This window comes from Salvelinus fontinalis, chromosome 29, assembly GCF_029448725.1.
Source record: "Salvelinus fontinalis isolate EN_2023a chromosome 29, ASM2944872v1, whole genome shotgun sequence".
NCBI classification, from domain to species: domain Eukaryota; kingdom Metazoa; phylum Chordata; class Actinopteri; order Salmoniformes; family Salmonidae; genus Salvelinus; species Salvelinus fontinalis.
In genome coordinates, this window is record NC_074693.1 from 7,039,663 (window position 1) to 7,059,136 (window position 19,474).

A 19,474-nucleotide genomic window follows, 5' to 3' on the forward strand; every position below is an offset into this window, starting at 1 on the left:
CATTACAGGAAAGTTATCCTGTAACAGGGTGATCAAATGAAGATCCTACATCTGTACAGTCTTCAGGTTATTATTATGAAGGCTGTCAAGTTATCATGTAACGATAATGTTACTTTCCTATAAAAAATATTTTGAAGTTATTTGACCATATTATAAAAACGGCATGACTCTTGTTCTATAACGGTCTCTCCACAATCCTGCGTCTGTGTTTCAGCCCACAGCAGCCCCGCCAAGGCAGGAAACCTTCATTGTGCCTTTAAGGTTTGTCATCTTGATAAACAATGGGTCATGTAAAGAGCCTGGCTGTTACTGTCCTCAGTGGCGTGATGATGGCAGTAGAGTATGAGTTAGAGGAAGAGAATGATGACTGTAGAGTATGAGTTACAGAAAAAGAGGATGATGACTGTAGAGTATGATTTACAGAGGAAGAGTATGGAGGATAAGTCACACAGTTACAAAACAGTGAGGTTCTTTAGGACCACTCTAAGGGGTCTTTGGTCCACAGGAGGGCGGGGACACACAGACAGACTGTTACATACATTCAGACAGGCTTCCTGCCATTGTCAGCCAAATAGTCCCCCCCCCCCCACCCCCTTTGCTGTAAGATCCACTGCTTCCTGTGTAGAAGGGAGAACGCCATGCGATGACAATGGGCCAGAAACAGGACAGAGAGGAAACGTTTAAATTTAGTCCCCTGCCCTACCATCTCCTCTTTCACAGCTAAAAGACTCTGAAGCTGTTTAGATTCTGTGAATTCAGTTTCCCCTGTGTGCTCTCTTCCATTGTGTCCTTTCAATAGAAGGATTTTCACATTCAAAGCAATTCCTGAAAGCGGGTCCAGCCAATGAAACCACTGTTCAGTCAATCACATCTTTTCACTGACATCTTTCACTTGAACCATTATATCGCTAAGGTTATTGGGCTACTTAAATGAACTAGGGGGCAGTTTACTAATTACAATTCAACAGAAACTGATATATATATATGTGTGTATATATATGTATATGTGTGTATATATGTGTGTGTGTGTGTGTGTGTGTGCGTGTGTGTGTGTGTGTGTGTGTGTGTGTGTGTGTGTGTGTGTGTGTGTGTGTGTGTGTGTGTGTGTGTGTGTGCGTGAGCATGTGAGTGTGGTGCGTGAGCATGTGCGTGTGAGTGAGTGCGTGTGTTTTTTTGCGCCCTGGCTGCTGATCGTATGTAGTCTGTCCCGCTTTCCACTGTCTGCGTGAGAGCGTTTTATCATCTGACTGTCGGCGTCTGCTGCTTGAGTTTAAAGGGCAAGAGTGTTCATCATTCTCTCTGCTCAGAGAGAAAACTTTGGACATTTCAGAGTTTTGAGGAGGATTTCTAGAACCTAAGGAGATTAGCCCACGTCACAAGACTTCGCCTGAAAACTCGCCACAGCATAATTTCAGCGTTACTCATAGATGTAAAAAGTTTACCAGGTGGGAAGTCAACCGCTGTTTTTGCATCCTACTTACTGTAAAAGAAAGATGACGTTTTGTCCAGAAGTATTGAGGAGTTTCAGCTCTTGAAAGCCGGTTGGTAGGTTACACCACTTTTCTAAACGCACGTTCCGTAACGTTTCTTGCTTGTTACGTCTGTTGTCGTCAATACATTGCCATAGAGGCTATACTGTAACGGATTCTTGTTAAATGGATCGGTTAAATTTCTTAGATGAGAAGAGTTCTAAAGATTGGCTATAGCCGATTCTTACCGTTGCCGATCCTAATTTATTAATCAACTATGCACTTTTCAGTTTACTTTGACGTTCCTACAGGCCTATTTAAAACAATAAATACACATAACGTGAGGTAAATTTTTCATATTTAGAATGTCTTGTTGGCATATATTTGTTTCTTCTCCATTTTATGAATATTTGATAAGAGACACCTGTTCTAGTTTATAGAGTATATAGGCCTATATGTAATTATAGGATCATATATATGGAATAGTGTCATTTTAAATCATGTTATTATAAAACATATATATTTATATAGTACAGTTGACACATTTTTGGACTATTGTTTAACTTCTAGTGGAGGATGCGTCTTAGATTAGTTTATAATACTGTATCTAACTACACATCTAAGTTATAATACTGTATCTAACTACACCTCTAAGTTATAATACTGTATCTAACTACACCTCTTAGTTTATAATACTGTATCTAACTACATGTAACCGTTCCTTCTAGATTAGTTTATAATACTGTATCTAACTACATGTAACCATTCCTCTTAGATTAGTTTATAATACTGTATCTAACTACATGTAACCGTTCCTTCTAGATTAGTTTATAATACTGTATCTGACTACATGTAACCATTCTTCTTAGATTAGTTTATAATACTGTATCTGACTACATGTAACCATTCCTCTAGATTAGTTTATAATACTGTATCTAACTACATGTAACCATTCTTCTTAGATTAGTTTATAATACTGTATCTGACTACATGTAACCATTCTTCTTAGATTAGTTTATAATACTGTATCTGACTACATGAAGCCATTCCTTCTAGATTAGATCATAATACTGTATCTAACTACATGTATGCCTAACTACTCTTGTGGGATGGATCTGTAGGTTCACATAACGTAGACTAATAGGGCATAGTCCTGTCTCAAATGACGTGGACTAGTATAGTGCATTAATATGTGGAACAGAGAGTGAATGGAGGCGGGGCCAGGCTCTCAGTCATCCTCCTCAGATGAAGGGGATATGTCATGTGATATCAACACACACGCACACACACACACACGAACACGAACACGCACACGAACAGGCACACGCGCACACACACACATACACAAAAACTCACAAACGTTGCTGCTGCACACACACATCACCACCACCTCCGTAGGTTTCCACGGCAACGCAGGATCCTGGTGTATGTGTGTTCGTGTGCCGCTGTCTTCTGTATAATCACTTGGGCTAATGTGGCTCGCGGGGGCATAGAGGGGTATGGGGGTGGGGGTTTAAATAATGCTGACTCACTTTAAGGGGACCACTGTACAGCACACAAGATGAAAGATTCCCTTGTTTCAAGTCACCTTACATTAGCTCATCTCAAATACTGAACATTGTTTGCTAGTTATGTATGCTTGTATAGAATGTTCCATGTATGATTATGTACTACTATGTTATGTGTTGTATGACCATGTACTACTATGTTAGTTCATGTGTTACAAGTGATGAGAGATAGGGTCGTCTCCCAAGTGGCACCCTATTGCCTATATAGGCCACTTCTGTTGGGCCCTGGTCACAAGTGGTGCACTGTAGGAAATAGGCTGCCATTCAGGATGCAACCATAGCTGTACTGTACTGTATTTCTACTGTATCTGTGCCATATCTGTACTGTATCTGTACTGTATCTGTACTGTATCTGTACTGTATCTGTATCTGTATCTGTACTGTATATGTATCTGTACTGTATCTGTACTGTATCTGTATCTGTATCTGTACTGTATCTGTACTGTATCTGTATCTGTATCTGTACTGTATTTGTATCTGTATCTGTATTTCAATCAATTTTCAATCAATCAATTTTATTTTATATAGCCCTTCGTACATCAGATAATATCTCGAAGTGCTGTACAGAAACCCAGCCTAAAACCCCAAACAGCTAGAATGCAGGTGTAGAAGCACGGTGGCTAGGAAAAACTCCCTAGAAAGGCCAAAACCTAGGAAGAAACCTAGAGAGGAACCAGGCTATGAGGGGTGGCCAGTCCTCTTCTGGCTGTGCCGGGTGGAGATTATAACAGAACTATGCTAAGATGTTCAAAAATGTTCATAAGTGACAAGCATGGTCAAATAATAATCATGAATAATTTTCAGTTGGCTTTTCATAGCTGATCATTAAGAGTTGAAAAACAACAGGTCTGGGACAGGTGGCGGTTCCATAACCGCAGGCAGAACAGCTGAAACTGGAATAGCAGCAAGGCCAGGCGGACTGGGGACAGCAAGGAGTCACCACGGGCGGCAGTCCCGACGCATGGTCCTAGGGCCCAGGTCCTCCGAGAGAAAGAAAGAGAGAAGGAGAAAATTAGAGAGAGCCAAGATTTTCAAAATGTTCATAAATGACAAGCATGGTCAAATAATAATCAGGAATAAATCTCAGTTGGCTTTTCATAGCCGATCATTAAGAGTTGAAAACAGCAGGTCTGGGACAGGTAGGGGTTCCATAACCGCAGGCAGAAGAGTTGAAACTGGAATAGCAGCAAGGCCAGGCGGACTGGGGGCAGCAAGGAGTCACCACGGCCGGTAGTCCCGACGTATGGTCCTAGGGCTCAGGTCCTCCGAGAGAAAGAGAGAAGGAGAAAATTAGAGAGAGCCAAGATTTTCAAAATGTTCATAAATGACAAGCATGGTCAAATAATAATCAGGAATAAATCTCAGTTGGCTTTTCATAGCCGATCATTAAGAGTTGAAAACAGCAGGTCTGGGACAGGTAGGGGTTTCGTAACCGCAGGCAGAAACAGTTGAAACTGGAATAGCAGCAAGGCCGGGCGGACTGGGGACAGCAAGGTGTCAGCATGCCCGGTAGTCCTGACGTATGGTCCTAGGGCTCAGGTTCTCAGAGAGAAAGAGAGAACGAGAGAATTAGAGAGAGCATACTTAAATTCACACAGGACACTGGATAAGACAGGAGAAGTATTCCAGGTATAACCAACTGACCCTAGCCCCCCGACACATAAACTACTGCAGCATAAATACTGGAGGCTGAGACAGGAGCGGTCAGGAGACACTGTGGCCCCATCCGAAGAAACCCCCGGACAGGGCCAAACAGGAAGGATATAACCCCACCCACTCTGCCAAAGCACAGCCCCCACACCACTAGAGGGATATCCTCAACCACCAACTTACAATCCTGAGACAAGGCCGAGTATAGCCCACAAAGGTCTCCACCACAGCACAACCAAGGGGGGGTGCCAACCCAGACAGGAAGTTCACGTCAGTAACTCAACCCACTCAAGTGACGCACCCCTCCTAGGGACGGCATGAAAGAGCACCAGCAAGCCAGTGACTCAGCCCCAGTAACAGGGTTAGAGGCAGAGAATCCCAGTGGAGAGAGGGGAACCGGCCCTGGAGAGACAGCAAGGGCGGTTCGTTGCTCCAGAGCCTTTCCGTTCACCTTCACACTCCTGGGCCAGACTACACTCAATCATATGACCTACTGAAGAGATAAGTCTTCAGTAAAGACTTAAAGGTTGAGACTGTATTTGTAGTGTATCTGTATCTGTATCTGTATTTGTACTGTATCTGTATCTGTACTGTATCTGTATCTGTATTTGTAGTGTATCTGTATCTGTATCTGTATTTGTGCTGTATCTGTACTGCATCTGTACTGCATCTGTACTATATCTGTATCTGTATCTGTATCTGTATCTGTATCTGTACTGTATCTGTATCTGTATCTGTACTGTATCTGTATCTGTACTGTATCTGTATCTGTATCTGTATCTGTATTTGTAGTGTATCTGTATCTGTATCTGTACTGTATCTGTATCTGTATCTGTATTTGTAGTGTATCTGTATCTGTATGTGTACTGTATCTGTATCTGTATCTGTATCTGTACCTGTACTGTATCTGTATCTGTATCTCTACTGTATCTGTATCTGTACTGTATCTGTATCTGTATTTGTACTGTATCTGTATCTGTATCTGTACTGTATCTGTACTGTATCTGTATCTGTACTGTATCTGTATCTGTACTGTATCTGTAGTGTGTCTGTTTCTGTATCTGTATCTGTATCTGTACTGTATCTGTATCTGTACTGTATCTGTACTGTATCTGTATCTGTATCTGTACTGTATCTGTATCTGTACTGTATCTGTATCTGTACTGTATCTGTATCTGTACTGTATTTGTAGTGTATCTGTATCTGTATGTGTACTGTATCTGTATCTGTACTGTATCTGTACTGTATCTGTACTGTATCTGTACTGTGTCTGTATCTGTATCTGTACTGTATCTGTATCTGTATCTGTATTTGTAGTGTATATGTATCTGTATGTGTACTGTATCTGTATCTGTACTGTATCTGTATCTGTACTGTATCTGTACTGTATCTGTATCTGTATCTGTACTGTATCTGTACTGTATCTGTACTGTATCTGTTTCTGTATCTGTATCTGTATTTTTACTGTATCTGTATCTGTACTGTATCTGTATCTGTACTATATCTGTATCTGTATCTGTACTGTATCTGTATCTGTACTGTATCTGTATTTGTACTGTATCTGTATCTGTACTGTATCTGTATCTGTATCTGTATTTGTAGTGTGTCTGTATCTGTATCTGTATCTGTACTGTATCTCTACTGTATCTGTATTTGTATCTGTATCTGTACTGTATCTGTATCTGTATCTGTATCTGTATTTGTAGTGTATCTGTATCTGTATCTGTATCTGTACTGTATCTGTATCTGTACTGTATCTGTACTGTATCTGTATCTGTACTGTATCTGTACTGTATCTGTATCTGTATCTGTATCTGTATCTGTACTGTATCTGTATCTGTATCTGTATATGTACTATATCTGTATCTGTATCTGTATCTGTATCTGTATCTGTACTATATCTGTATCTGTATCTGTACTGTATCTGTATCTGTATCTGTATTTGTAGTGTATCTGTATCTGTATGTGTACTGTATCTGTATCTGTACTGTATCTGTACTGTATCTGTACTGTGTCTGTATCTGTATCTGTACTGTATCTGTATCTGTATCTGTATTTGTAATGTATCTGTATCTGTATGTGTACTGTATCTGTATCTGTACTGTATCTGTACTGTATCTGTATCTGTACTGTATCTGTACTGTATCTGTATCTGTACTGTATCTGTACTGTATCTGTACTGTATCTGTTTCTGTATCTGTATCTGTATCTGTATCTGTATCTGTACTGTATCTGTACTGTATCTGTACCTGTATCTGCATCTGTATCTGTACCTGTACCTGTATCTGTATCTGCACTGTATCTGTATCTGTATCTGTACTGTATCTGTATCTCTATCTGTGTCTGTACTGTATCTGTACTGTATCTGTATCTGTTTCTGTATCTGTGTCTGTACTGTATCTGTACTGTATCTGTATCTGTATTTTTACTGTATCTGTACTGTATCTGTATCTGTTTCTGTTTCTGTATCTGTACTGTATCTGTATCTGTATCTGTATCTGTACTGTATCTGTATCTGTATCTCTATCTCTATCTGTATCTGTACTGTATCTGTACTGTATCTGTACCTGTATCTGTATCTGTACCTGTACCTGTACCTGTATCTGTATCTGTACTGTATCTGTTTCTGTATCTGTATCTGTACTGTATCTGTACTGTATCTGTATCTGTATTTTTACTGTATCTGTACTGTATCTGTTTCTGTTTCTGTATCTGTACTGTATCTGTATCTGTATTTGTACTGTATCTGTTTCTGTTTCTGTATCTGTACTGTATCTGTATCTGTATTTGTACTGTATCTGTACTGTATCTGTATTTGTATCTGTACTGTATCTGTACTGTATCTGTATCTGTATATGTACTGTATCTGTACTGTTTCTGTACTGTATCTACATCTGATGTGTGGTCAGGTCTGTATGACATATTATGAATAATGAGTTTGTTTGGTTGAACTCGTGCAAAGTCTCAGATTTTCTTATTGCTCCTCAGAGATAAATACAGGGTTCCTATTACCCCTCAGAGATAAATACAGGGTTCTTATTGCCCCTCAGATATAAATACAGGGTTCTTATTGCCCCTCAGAGATAAATACAGGGTTCTTATTGCCCCTCAGAGATAAATACAGGGTTCTTATTGCACCTCAGAGATAAATACAGGGTTCTTATTGCCCCTCAGAGATAAATACAGGGTTATTATTGCCCCTCAGAGATAAATACAGGGTTATTATTGCCCCTCAGAGATAAATACAGGGTTCCTATTACCCCTCAGAGATAAATACAGGGTTCTTATTGCCCCTCAGAGATAAATACAGGGTTCCTATTACCCCTCAGAGATAAATACAGGGTTCCTATTACCCCTCAGAGATAAATACAGGGTTCTTATTGCTCCTCAGAGATAAATACAGGGTTCTTATTGCTCCTCAGAGATAAATACAGGGTTCTTATTGCACCTCAGAGATAAATACAGGGTTCCTATTACCCCTCAGAGATAAATACAGGGTTCCTATTACCCCTCAGAGATAAATACAGGGTTCTTATTGCCCCTCAGAGATAATACAGGGTTCTTATTGCCCCTCAGAGATAATACAGGGTTCTTATTACCCCTCAGAGATAAATACAGGGTTCTTTCATTGATTTGAATTGAATTGTGTGTGTGAGTATAAGAGAGTTCACAAATGGTTGTGTTGTGTGTTTTGTCTCTCCAGGGGTGTGTGGGAGTGAAAGAGATGGTGCGGTTCGGAGCTGATAGCTGACGGAGCTGATAGCTGACGGAGCTGATAGTGGACGGAGCTGATAGCGGACGGAGCTGATAGCTGACGGAGCTGATAGCTGACAGAGCCGATAGCCGACGGAGCTGATAGCTGACTGAGCTGATGGCTGACAGAGCTGTAGTAGGATGAGATGAGAGAGGATGGAACACACGGACAGCCCCGCCTCCCCCAGCAGCGACCCCAACGGGTTCGTCAATAAAGTCTTCAACGTGTCTCTGGATGTGCAGAATGAGACCGGCACCGTATCTATCCAGGAGACTGGGAAGGAAGAGGGACAGGGAGAGGGTCAAGGAGAAGGTCCGGGGCCAGGCCAAACCCAGAGAGAGTGGCAGGAGGCTGGGGATAGACAGGCAGAGCCCCAGGCACCCCCTCAGACCCCTGGAAAGGAGCGCCCGGAGGTCAACCGTAGAACAAGAGCGACTGGGGGCATCTGGAAGATCTTGACCCGGCGTAGAGTGGCCTCAGAGCTGGATAACAGAAGACCTCACTCCATGATCCTCCCTGGAGAGGAGGCCTTCATCCCTAAACTGTCCTTCGCTGACAAGGTCCGCTCCATCAAGAAGCTCCGCTCTCCGGGTGTCTTCAAGGGGAGGGTGGGGAAGATGTCTGGGTCCAACACTAAGTTCAGAGACGGAGAGACGGAGGACGACTCATTCTGCCGGGACTTCCTCCCCTCGCCCGGCCTGCACCCCTGTAGGAGCACACTCCGCCACCGTGCAAAGAGGCATTCGTATGCCGGACACACCGCCGAGTTCGACTGCTCATTTGAGGACATTGATCTGACAGCTACCCTGGACAGACACCATCTTCACTCACTAGTGGAGCCTCTTACCCAGAACGGCTCTAAGCCCACAGAGAGAGTCCCCTACTCCAAGAGACCTCAGGTCCAGGCTCAGGCGCAGGCCAACCACTCCTCTAACTGTAACAATACCTCAGCAGGAGTGTGTGAGGAGCAGAGTGTGAGGGGCAGCCCCAAGGTCCTGCTGGGTGGGAGGAGATCTAAAAGAGCTGACGTGTGGAGTTACCTGAGGAGGATCTCTGTCCTGGGCAAAGGGAACCCGGCCTACTCAGAGAGGAGTTTTGACTCAGAGCTCCACACACTGGATAAGACCATGGACTCTGACTACGGCTCGGTGGACTTCGAGAGTGTCAGGGACTTTCAACCAGCGGCTCCAAAGCACTCTGACAGCAAAGGCGGACATTTTGGGGGTCTGATTAAGTTCTTCAGCAACGTTGCGGAGACGGCTAGAAAATGGCGGACGTCTTCGCGCTCCTTCTCTCCTCCAGAGGAGAGAGGGGAGCGGTCGCCGCTGGGCTCCCCCAGAGCAGGGCAGCATCTGGGTGACTATGTCCACAGTGTGTCCCTGACTCTCCGCAGTGAGGACCATCCAGAGTGTCCCCCAACACCCAACTCACCCCTGACCCCTCATCCCCCTCGCTCCCCTGCCTGTGACCCTGCCTCACCCTCTACTCTACTAGGCAGACGGTCTCCTCAGGTGATGCTGAAGGCCTGGAGGGTGAGTCCGGACTCATCAAGCGTTAACGGCGTGGTGTGTGTGAGCTCATTGGAGACGGACAGACAGATGGACCGACAGACAGAGAGACATACGCGGCACACGTCTGTAGCCACAGTAGAGAATCACGAGCCACACTCAAGGCTGGAGAGAGAGACTCAGAAAGAGAGAGAGACAGAGGTAGACAGAGACCACTTAGAATGTCTGTCTACAGTGGAAGAGAGAGAAAGAGAGGGAGGAGAGGGACACTCAGGAAATTACCTGGATTCCAAGGATGCTCTAACTGTCTCAGAGCAGACATACCTTCCAAACGGCCAATCAGAGTTACGGGAAGGAGAGATCGTAGCCACTAAGGAGCCAGCAGGAAACTGCCACCAGGAAGTATTTAAGGTGAGTATGTTGATGATAAACATGAAAACTGTTGTATGTTCAATACCCCGTATCTAAAAAACTGGCTTCTGGAAAACAGTTGTGGCAAACCAAATTTGCAGCAAGCTCATATTTTCACATGCAAATTCGTTTTGTGGCAAACTGTTGAGGCAAATTTGCGGCAACTTGTAAACTTCTGGCAAACAATTCTGGGAAACTTGTGGCAAACATGAATATGCAAATGAGATACGTTTTTTGCTTATTGTGTGTTAACAACATTGACATTTTTTATCTTCATAAACCCAATTACATATAACTTTAAATGAACTTTCTTCTCACAGGGAGAACTAAACTTGCTAAATATACTAAACAACATGTGTTCAATATCTTAACAGATCAAAATAAATTCAAATTTCTAATGAAGAAAGGAGCAAAGATGGTATATTTCCCAAATAAATAGTTTATTTAATATGTTTATGTAGCTACATTCACATGAGAGAAATGTGAACACTAGGGAGATGTTGACCTTAGGATGTTTAAAGGGGCAACTACAGAATTTACATGAGCCAAGTGATAATTGAGCAATAGCTTTCAACCAATGGAAGTTTAAAAGATACTTAACAAAATGTAGATAATTAAAACAACAACAACTAAATCAAGCCCAGTTCACAACTATTGCCTTTTGGAGTGAACTTTGGAGATGGCGGTCCTGTGGAAGTCCTTTGTCCAAAGCTTGTTGAAAACATGAACTGAAACAATCAGAAAACACTAAACAAAATCAACATTATGGTTACTGAAAACATTTGAGATTTTAGTATCTTAAAAGGTAGATTCAGCGGCTAATGGTTGGGTTTGGCTTTGGAAAAACTGGGTCAGCTGTTACAAAGTTGCCTTGGTGGCTATGCATGTTGCTATGCGTGTTGCTATGCATGTTGCTATGCGTGTTGCTATGCGTGTTGCTATGCGTGTTGCTATGCGTGTTGCTGTGCGTGTTGCTGTGCGTGTTGCTATGCGTGTTGCTATGCGTGTTTCTATGCGTGTCGCTATGCGTGTTTCTATGCGTGTTGCTATGCGTGTTGCTATGCGTGTTGCTATGCGTGTTGCTACGCGTGTTTCTATGCATGTTGCAATGCGTGTTTCTATGCATGTTGCTATGCGTGTTTCTATGCATGTTGCAATGCTTCTTACTGAAACTGGCCTATATATTTTTCAGCAGGGAAACAACGTTTCTGCCTTGTATAAATGCTTTACAAACAAACGATGTAGTTAGCATAAACAGGGACTTAGGCCTACTAAATCTATTTTTTAATGTGTGGCCAACTGTTCCTAGAGAGCCACAGTATACAAGATTTTTCTTCAACTAGTTATGATATTCAATCCAGACTGGGGACTTCATCATTGTCTACTAGTTGTCTATTCTTCCTGACTCTGGTATTTAAGGCTTGGGTGGAAGAAAAGCATAACATTGAGTTATGCCTAAAATGGTATTTCATATTATTGTTCCAAAATGAATTATTGTTAACTTACATCTCAAAGCCATCCATGCAAGAAGTCTTGCTTGACCTGGTGCACACATTTTTCCTCAGTTTGTCCTCAGTTTGATTGAAGGCCTCAATCTGTCATTTTGCCCTGTAACTGATTACTTCTAGAAAGAGAGAAGGAAAAACACATATGAACAAGATGCGCTAGCCAATAGTTTAAAACAACGAAATATCTCATTGTTACAAAGGATGACTGTATGGGCTACATTGATGAGAATAATACCTCAAATTGTTGTTACCTTAGCTGGTGTGCTAGCTAAAATACTATTGAACAGTGACACTAGCATATTGAAATGCGTATTGGTATTAAAGACATCAACAAAAAATACAGTATAAGTGTTCAGGTAAATCCTTAGTTAGCTAGCTAGCTATCACATTAATTGTGCAAAAATATGATAGCTAACGTTAGCTAGCTAGCTAAGCGCTAGCCAAGTGTTAGCCAGTCAATGGCACTGATAGATTGAAACTGGTATCAATAAAATGTGTTCACTCTATTCCCATTTGGAAAGAAGTAGAGGGTGCTCAACCAAAATGAGTTGAGCTACAACCTAAAAATCTGTAAACATCATTGGACAGGAAAAGGTGCAAAGCACGCTCACCATAAACATATCTTAGTTTTATTAGTCAAGTTCAAAAGATTGACGTTTTGGCCTTCAATGGCCTTCTTTAGAAAAATCACAAAGGGAATGGGAAAGTTCATATAGGGCATGGGGAAGACAATTAGGGACAAAACTCTCTTCAGCTGGTGGTGCTAATGAGAGAGAGAGTGTGTGGTAACCATACAGGTTGGTGGTCAGGGTGTTGGGTACTATGGTCAATGTCTCCACCTAGTGATGAAATCCCAAACTGAAACCAATTAAAAAAACAATCGAAAAGTGTGAAGCTTTTTTTCAATTAAGTGTTATACAACCATTACTATATGATGTGTGTTGAATATGTTGGGCATTGGAAAATAAACAACAGGGTTAACAACAAAAACAAAAAACATCAACAGCTAAGGCAAAGAGGTCTAATAACTGTTTTGGTAAGCTCCCTCCATGTGTAAACAAGAAGTACAAATGGGGGGGGGGGGTTCCCTGGATCAACAAATCGGTGTTTGTCAACAAACACACATCGTTTGTTTTTACTGACATGTTCAATTCCAAAATAAAATAACTCATCATTCTATCCCATAAAACATTCCATTGCTAACGAGCCATCAATTAGTTAATGTAATTTTAACATGTATTAGGAAGTTTAATTAATAAGTTATATACACACCGGACAACTTTTGTAGGTAGCTAGCTTGGTTTTAATTTTCCAACAAATTTTTCTAATCACCTTGATTGCTCATCAACAGTTACTTGTCTTGGAATTCATGTGTTCACTCGAAACGGCTTCCGTTAAACAGGTTTGCCACCACTGGCAATTAATATTGTGGCCACAGGTTTGCCACAGATTCAAATAGAATGTTGAGAGACTTGTCTGCCAGAAAGGAACTGTAGTGAACTGTTTACCACTAGTGGCAATACATATTACTGTTGCCAAAGGTTTGCCACAGATTCATCCCAAGAGGCAAACATTGGCAAACTTCTGGCAACATTTTGTGACACTATTTTGTTTGCAGCAAATTTGCCACGAATTTGCCACAAACACTTTTGCAAGGGACTGCAAATACATCCATTCAGCTGATAAGGAATTCAAATAGTTGTAAATTCCTTGTAATCTGTGGCTGGTAATGATTACATTATGTGTTATTGTAAGTCATCGCCTCATTTTAATCAGTCCCTTCAAATCATTAATTCCTTTTACGTCATTATCAGATCCTGTGATCATGTAACTATTACATAACTATTACATTACAACATTGTCTCATTGTTAACCTTTTTAACATTTTTAACCATCATCATTCTTTTGCTTTTGAAAAACAACAGCAATCATCTAAATAGTTCATGTAAGTCTCATAACAGTTACTTGGACTCTACAACGTTGAATAAGTAGACTATATGTCCGTTACAGAGGGTGTGTCTGTTACAGAGGGTGTGTCTGTTACAGAGGGTGTGTCTGTTACAGAGGGTGTGTCTGTTACAGAGGCAGAGGGTGTGTCTGTTACAGAGGGTGTGTCTGTTACAGAGGGTGTGTCTGTTACAGAGGGTGTGTCTGTTACAGAGGGTGTGTCTGTTACAGAGGCAGAGGGTGTGTCTGTTACAGAGGGTGTAGAGGGTGTAGCTGTTACAGAGGGTGTGTCTGTTACAGAGGGTGTAGAGGGTGTATCTGTTACAGAGGGTGTGTCTGTTACAGAGGGTGTAGAGGGTGTGTCTGTTATAGAGGGTGTGGGTAATGTGCAGAGGGTGTATTGTGGGCATTCTTTTGCCCCATCTGTTGGCCAGAAGAGGAAGTAGAGTCAGAGATGTCTGTGTGGAGAGTAGTCTGTCTTTCCTGCCCCTGCCTGTCTCCTCCACACAGAAACACACCAGGTAATCTTGTCCTAAAAAACACATGAATCTGATTCTGAAAGTCCAGTCCTCACGGCTCCCTTAGACATTCCAGATATGTATTATATTCCAACCCAGTCCTCACGGCTCCCTTAGACATTCCAGATATGTATTATATTCCAACATAGTCCTCACGGCTCCCTTAGACATTCCAGATATGTATTATATTCCAACATAGTCCTCACGGCTCCCTTAGACATTCCAGATATGTATACACCAAGATACACCAAGATGGCTTAGCAGTTCAGACGTCATTTTTGTCCTCGTGTAACAGATGTATAGTGTACTCTCCATGCGTTGTGTTTTATAATAATAAATAACTTCGGCCAGTGGTCCCAGTTGAGCATCATTTATTTCTGCTGTTGTTAAATGGGAAACAGCACGTTAGTTGTGCAGGGCTTAACAGTGTTGATGGCTGTCGATGACAAAATCCCTTGCATCACATTTTCATACTGGGCGAACAAAATACAAAAATACAATACAAAATATAACATGTATAAATACCTGTTGTTAAATGGGAAACAGCACGTTAGTTGTGCAGGGCTTAACAGTGTTGATGGCTGTCGATGACAAAATCTGTAGCATGAAGACAACTGTGTTAGCCGTGGCTTATGTGACCATGACATCGGTGTATGCTAGCTAACACAATTATTTACAGCAATCATATGCCAAAGCTCATCCCAGAAAGCCCCTCAATCCCTAACAGGTACCATATACCCACACATGTATAAAATCAGTAACGTACAGCAAACTTGTACACATTGTAAAATAGAAAATAGAAAACAGTATTCAGAACGTGACCTACCCCTTGCATCACATTTTCATACTGGGAAGACCTGACGTTCGCGATCTCCCCCTATCTGCAAGTGGGGCCAATCACAACACCCCTTATTGTCATCAGAATTGAACTAACCAATAAGAATGCTTGAACATCAAATACACATTTCTTTAGAGGCAAGTGGAAACATAACCAACCCTGTTACACTCGTACTGTCTTGTCCTGTATATATATATTTACACCTTCTTCGCATATCTTTTATATTTTTTTATTATCCAAGAACTCAACTACAAAAGCTTTCCTGCAACCCGCCTCACCAATTACAACAAAAAAGTATTATTTACCTCAAATCTGAAAATCCACAGTGAAGCTAACCAGGGGCTAATCAGAAGTTAGCCAGAAAGCTAACCAGAAGTTAGCCGAAAGCTAGCCGAAAGCTAATTTGAAGCAGCCCAGAAGTTAGCCGGCTTGCTGGCTAGCGTTGGTGTTTCAGCTGCCCACGTTTTGTGGTCATCAGCTATTCCTTTAGCTCGATAATCTACCGGCACTTTTGTGCAAGGCGACTCGGACCGGAGCATACCGGGCCTTTTTTTTCTCTCAGTTTCCCCGGATTTCAGCCGCAGGCTCTGGACATTTGCACCTTGATTTCGCAGCTAGCTAGCTGCAAACCGTGTGACTATTGGCTTACGTCGATCCCGGAGCAAACTTAAATTATTCCGGAGCTAGCCAGCTGAGGAGTTCCATCAGCCATTCCTGGGCTACAGTCACCTATCCGGACCCGGGTTTTTTTTGCTGCAGATACGGAGCCCCACCGGGCCTTCACGATTGACTGCCGACGTTATCTGCCCGAGGGAGTTATCCAACTGGCACCTCCATCGCGACGTTACCTGAACGCTCACCTGGGGCCCGCTAATCGTTAGCTGTCTTATCGGCTGCTATCTTAATAAGTATTTCAGACATTTTTTTTCTTTTTTTTTCTTGGGTCACTATATCTATTTTGCCAATTGGATTGATCCCCTCTACAAGACACGGAACCCCACTAATCTACCGACGGAAACGCACGAGGTGTCTAAAAATAGACCTCCATCCTATGCTATCTATCTACCCGGCCAGCTGTCTGGATCGCCGTGACCCCAACCAACCTCTACTCACTGGACCCTTATTGATCACTCGATTAAGCATGCCTCTCCTTAATGTAAATATGCCTTGTCCACTGCTGTTCTGGTTAGTGTTTATTGGCTTATTTCACTGTAGGGCCTCTAGCCCTTCTCACTATACCATATCCAACCTTTCATTTCCACCACCCACATATGCGATGACATCACCTGGTTTCAATGATGTTTCTAGAGACAATATCTCTCTCATCATCACTCAATACCTAGGTTTACCTCCACTGTATTCACATCCTACCATACCTTTGTCTGTACATTATTCCTTGAAGCTATTTTATCGCCCCCAGAAACGTCCTTTTACTCTCTGTTCTAGATGCTCTAGACGACCAATTCTCATAGCTTTTAGCCGTACCCTTATCCTACTCCTCCTCTGTTCCTCTGGTGATGTAGAGGTGAATCCAGGCCCTGCAGTACCTAGCTCCACTCCTATTCCCCAGGTGCTCTCTTTTGATGACTTCTGTAACCGTAATAGCCTTGGTTTCATGCATGTTAACATTAGAAGCCTCCTCCCTAAGTTTGTTTTGTTCGCTGCTTTAGCTCACTCTGCCAACCCGGATGTTTTAGCCGTGTCTGAATCCTGGCTTGGAAAGACCACCAAAAATTCTGACATTTTCATCCCCAACTACAAGATTTTCAGACAAGATAGAACGGCCAAAGGGGGCGGTGTTGCAATCTACTGCAAAGATTGCCTGCAGAGTTCTGTTTTACTATCCAGGTCTGTTCCCAAACAATTTGAACTTCTACTTTTAAAAATCCACCTCTCTAAAAACAAGTCTCTCACCGTTGCCGCCTGCTATAGACCACCCTTTGCCCCCAGCTGTGCTCTGGACACCATATGTGAACTGATTGCCCCCCATCTATCTTCAGAGCTCGTGCTGCTAGGCGACCTAAATTGGAACATGCTTAACACCCCAGCCATCCTACAATCTAAGCTTGATGCCCTCAATCTCACACAAATTATCAATGAACCTACCAGGTACCACCCCAATTCCGTAAACACGGGCACCCTCATAGATATCATCCTAACCAACTTGCCCTCCAAATACACCTCTGCTGTTTTCAACCAAGATCTCAGCGATCACTGCCTCATTGCCTGCATCCGTACTTGGTCAGCGGTCAAACGACCTCCACTCATCACTATCAAACGCTCCCTGAAACACTTCAGCGAGCAGGCCTTTCTGATCGACCTGGCCGATGTATCCTGGAAGGATATTGATCTCATCCCGTCAGTAGAGGATGCCTGGATATTTTTTTAAAATGCCTTCCTCACCATCTTGAATAAGCATGCCCCATTCAAGAAATTTAGAACCAGGAACAGATATAGCCCTTGGTTCTCTCCTGACCTGACTGCCCTTAACCAACAGAAAAACATCCTATGGCGTTCTGCATTAGCATCGAACAGCCCCCGTGATATGCAACTTTTCAGGGAAGCTAGAAACCAATATACACAGGCAGTTAGAAAAGCCAAGGCTAGCTTTTTCAAGCAGAAATTTGCTTCCTGCAACACAAATTCAAAAAAGTTCTGGGACACTGTAAAGTCCATGGAGAATAAGAACACCTCCTCCCAGCTTCCAACTGCACTGAAGATAGGAAATACTGTCACCACCGACAAATCCACTATAATTGAGAATTTCAATAAGCATTTTTCTACGGCTGGCCATGCTTTCCACCTGGCTGCCCCTACCCCGGTCAACAGCACTGCCCTCCCCTCTGCTACTCGCCCAAGCCTTCCCCATTTCTCTTTCTCCCAAATACAGTCAGCTGATGTTCTGAAAGAGCTGCAAAATCTGGACCCTTTCTTTCTAAAACTATCTGCTGAAATTGTTGCCACCCCTATTACTAGCCTTTTCAACCTCTCTTTCGTGTCGTCTGAGATTCCCAAAGATTGGAAAGCAGCTGCGGTTATCCCCCTCTTCGAAAGGGGGGGGACACTCTTGACCCTAACAGCTACAGACCTATATCTATCCTACCCTGCCTTTCTAAGGTCTTCGAAAGCCAAGTCAACAAACAGATTACCGACCATTTCGAATCCCACCATACCTTCTCCACTATGCAATCTGGTTTCAGAGCTGGCCATGGGTGCACCTCAGCCACGCTCAAGGTCATAAACGATATCTTAACCGCCATCGATAGGAAACAATACTGTGCAGCCGTATTCATTGACCTGGCCAAGGCTTTTAACTCTGTCAATCACCACATCCTCATCGGCAGACTCAACAGCCTTGGTTTCTCTAATGATTGCCTCGCCTGGTTCACCAACTACTTCTCTGATCGAGTTCAGTGTGTCAAATCGGAGGGTCTGTTGTCCGGGCCTCTGGCAGTCTCTATGGGGGTGCCACAGGGTTCAATTCTTGGACCGACTCTCTTCTCTGTATACATCAATGATGTCGCTCTTGCTGCTGGTGATTCTCTGATCCATCTCTACGCAGACGACACTATTCTGTATACTTCTGGCCCTTCTTTTGACACTGTGTTAACAACCCTCCAGGCGAGCTTCAATGCCATACAACTCTCCTTCCGTGGCCTCCATTTGCTCTTAAATACAAGTAAAACTAAATGCATGCTCTTCAACCGATCGCTGCCTGCACCTGCCCGCCTGTCCAACATCACTACTCTGGACGGCTCTGACTTAGAATATGTGGACAACTACAAATACCTAGGTGTCTGGTAAGACTGTAAACTCTCCTTCCAGACTCACATCAAACATCTCCAATCCAAAGTTAAATCTAGAATTGGCTTCCTATTCTGCAACAAAGCATCCTTCACTCATGCTGCCAAACATACCCTTGTAAAACTGACCATCCTACCAATCCTCGACTTCGGTGATGTCATTTACAAAATAGCCTCCAAAACCCTACTCAATAAATTGGATGCAGTCTATCACAGTGCCATCCGTTTTGTCACCAAAGCCCCATATACTACCCACCACTGCGACCTGTACACTCTCGTTGGCTGGCCCTCGCTTCATACTCGTCGTCAAACCCACTGGCTCCAGGTCATCTACAAGACCCTGCTAGGTAAAGTCCCCCCTTATCTCAGCTCGCTGGTCACCATAGCAGCACCTACCTGTAGCACGCGCTCCAGCAGGTATATCTCTCTGGTCACCCCCAAAACCAATTCTTCCTTTGGCCGCCTCTCCTTCCAGTTCTCTGCTGCCAATGACTGGAACG

General features: G+C 42.9%; 1 protein-coding gene across 3 annotated transcripts in view; it reads left to right on the forward strand.

Annotated features, from left to right (window-relative positions):
• The first annotated feature begins 1,198 nt into the window (after nucleotides 1–1,198).
• Nucleotides 1,199–19,474, forward strand: part of LOC129827362 (uncharacterized) — a 91,034-nt gene continuing 72,758 nt past the window's right edge. For all 3 annotated transcript variants that reach the window (XM_055888140.1, XM_055888138.1, XM_055888139.1), the window contains exons 1-2: nucleotides 1,199–1,545; nucleotides 8,391–10,360. In XM_055888140.1, coding sequence (XP_055744115.1) covers nucleotides 8,597–10,360 — 1,764 coding nt within the window. In that variant the 5' untranslated portion in view covers nucleotides 1,199–1,545; nucleotides 8,391–8,596. The remainder of the gene's footprint in view (nucleotides 1,546–8,390; nucleotides 10,361–19,474) is intronic.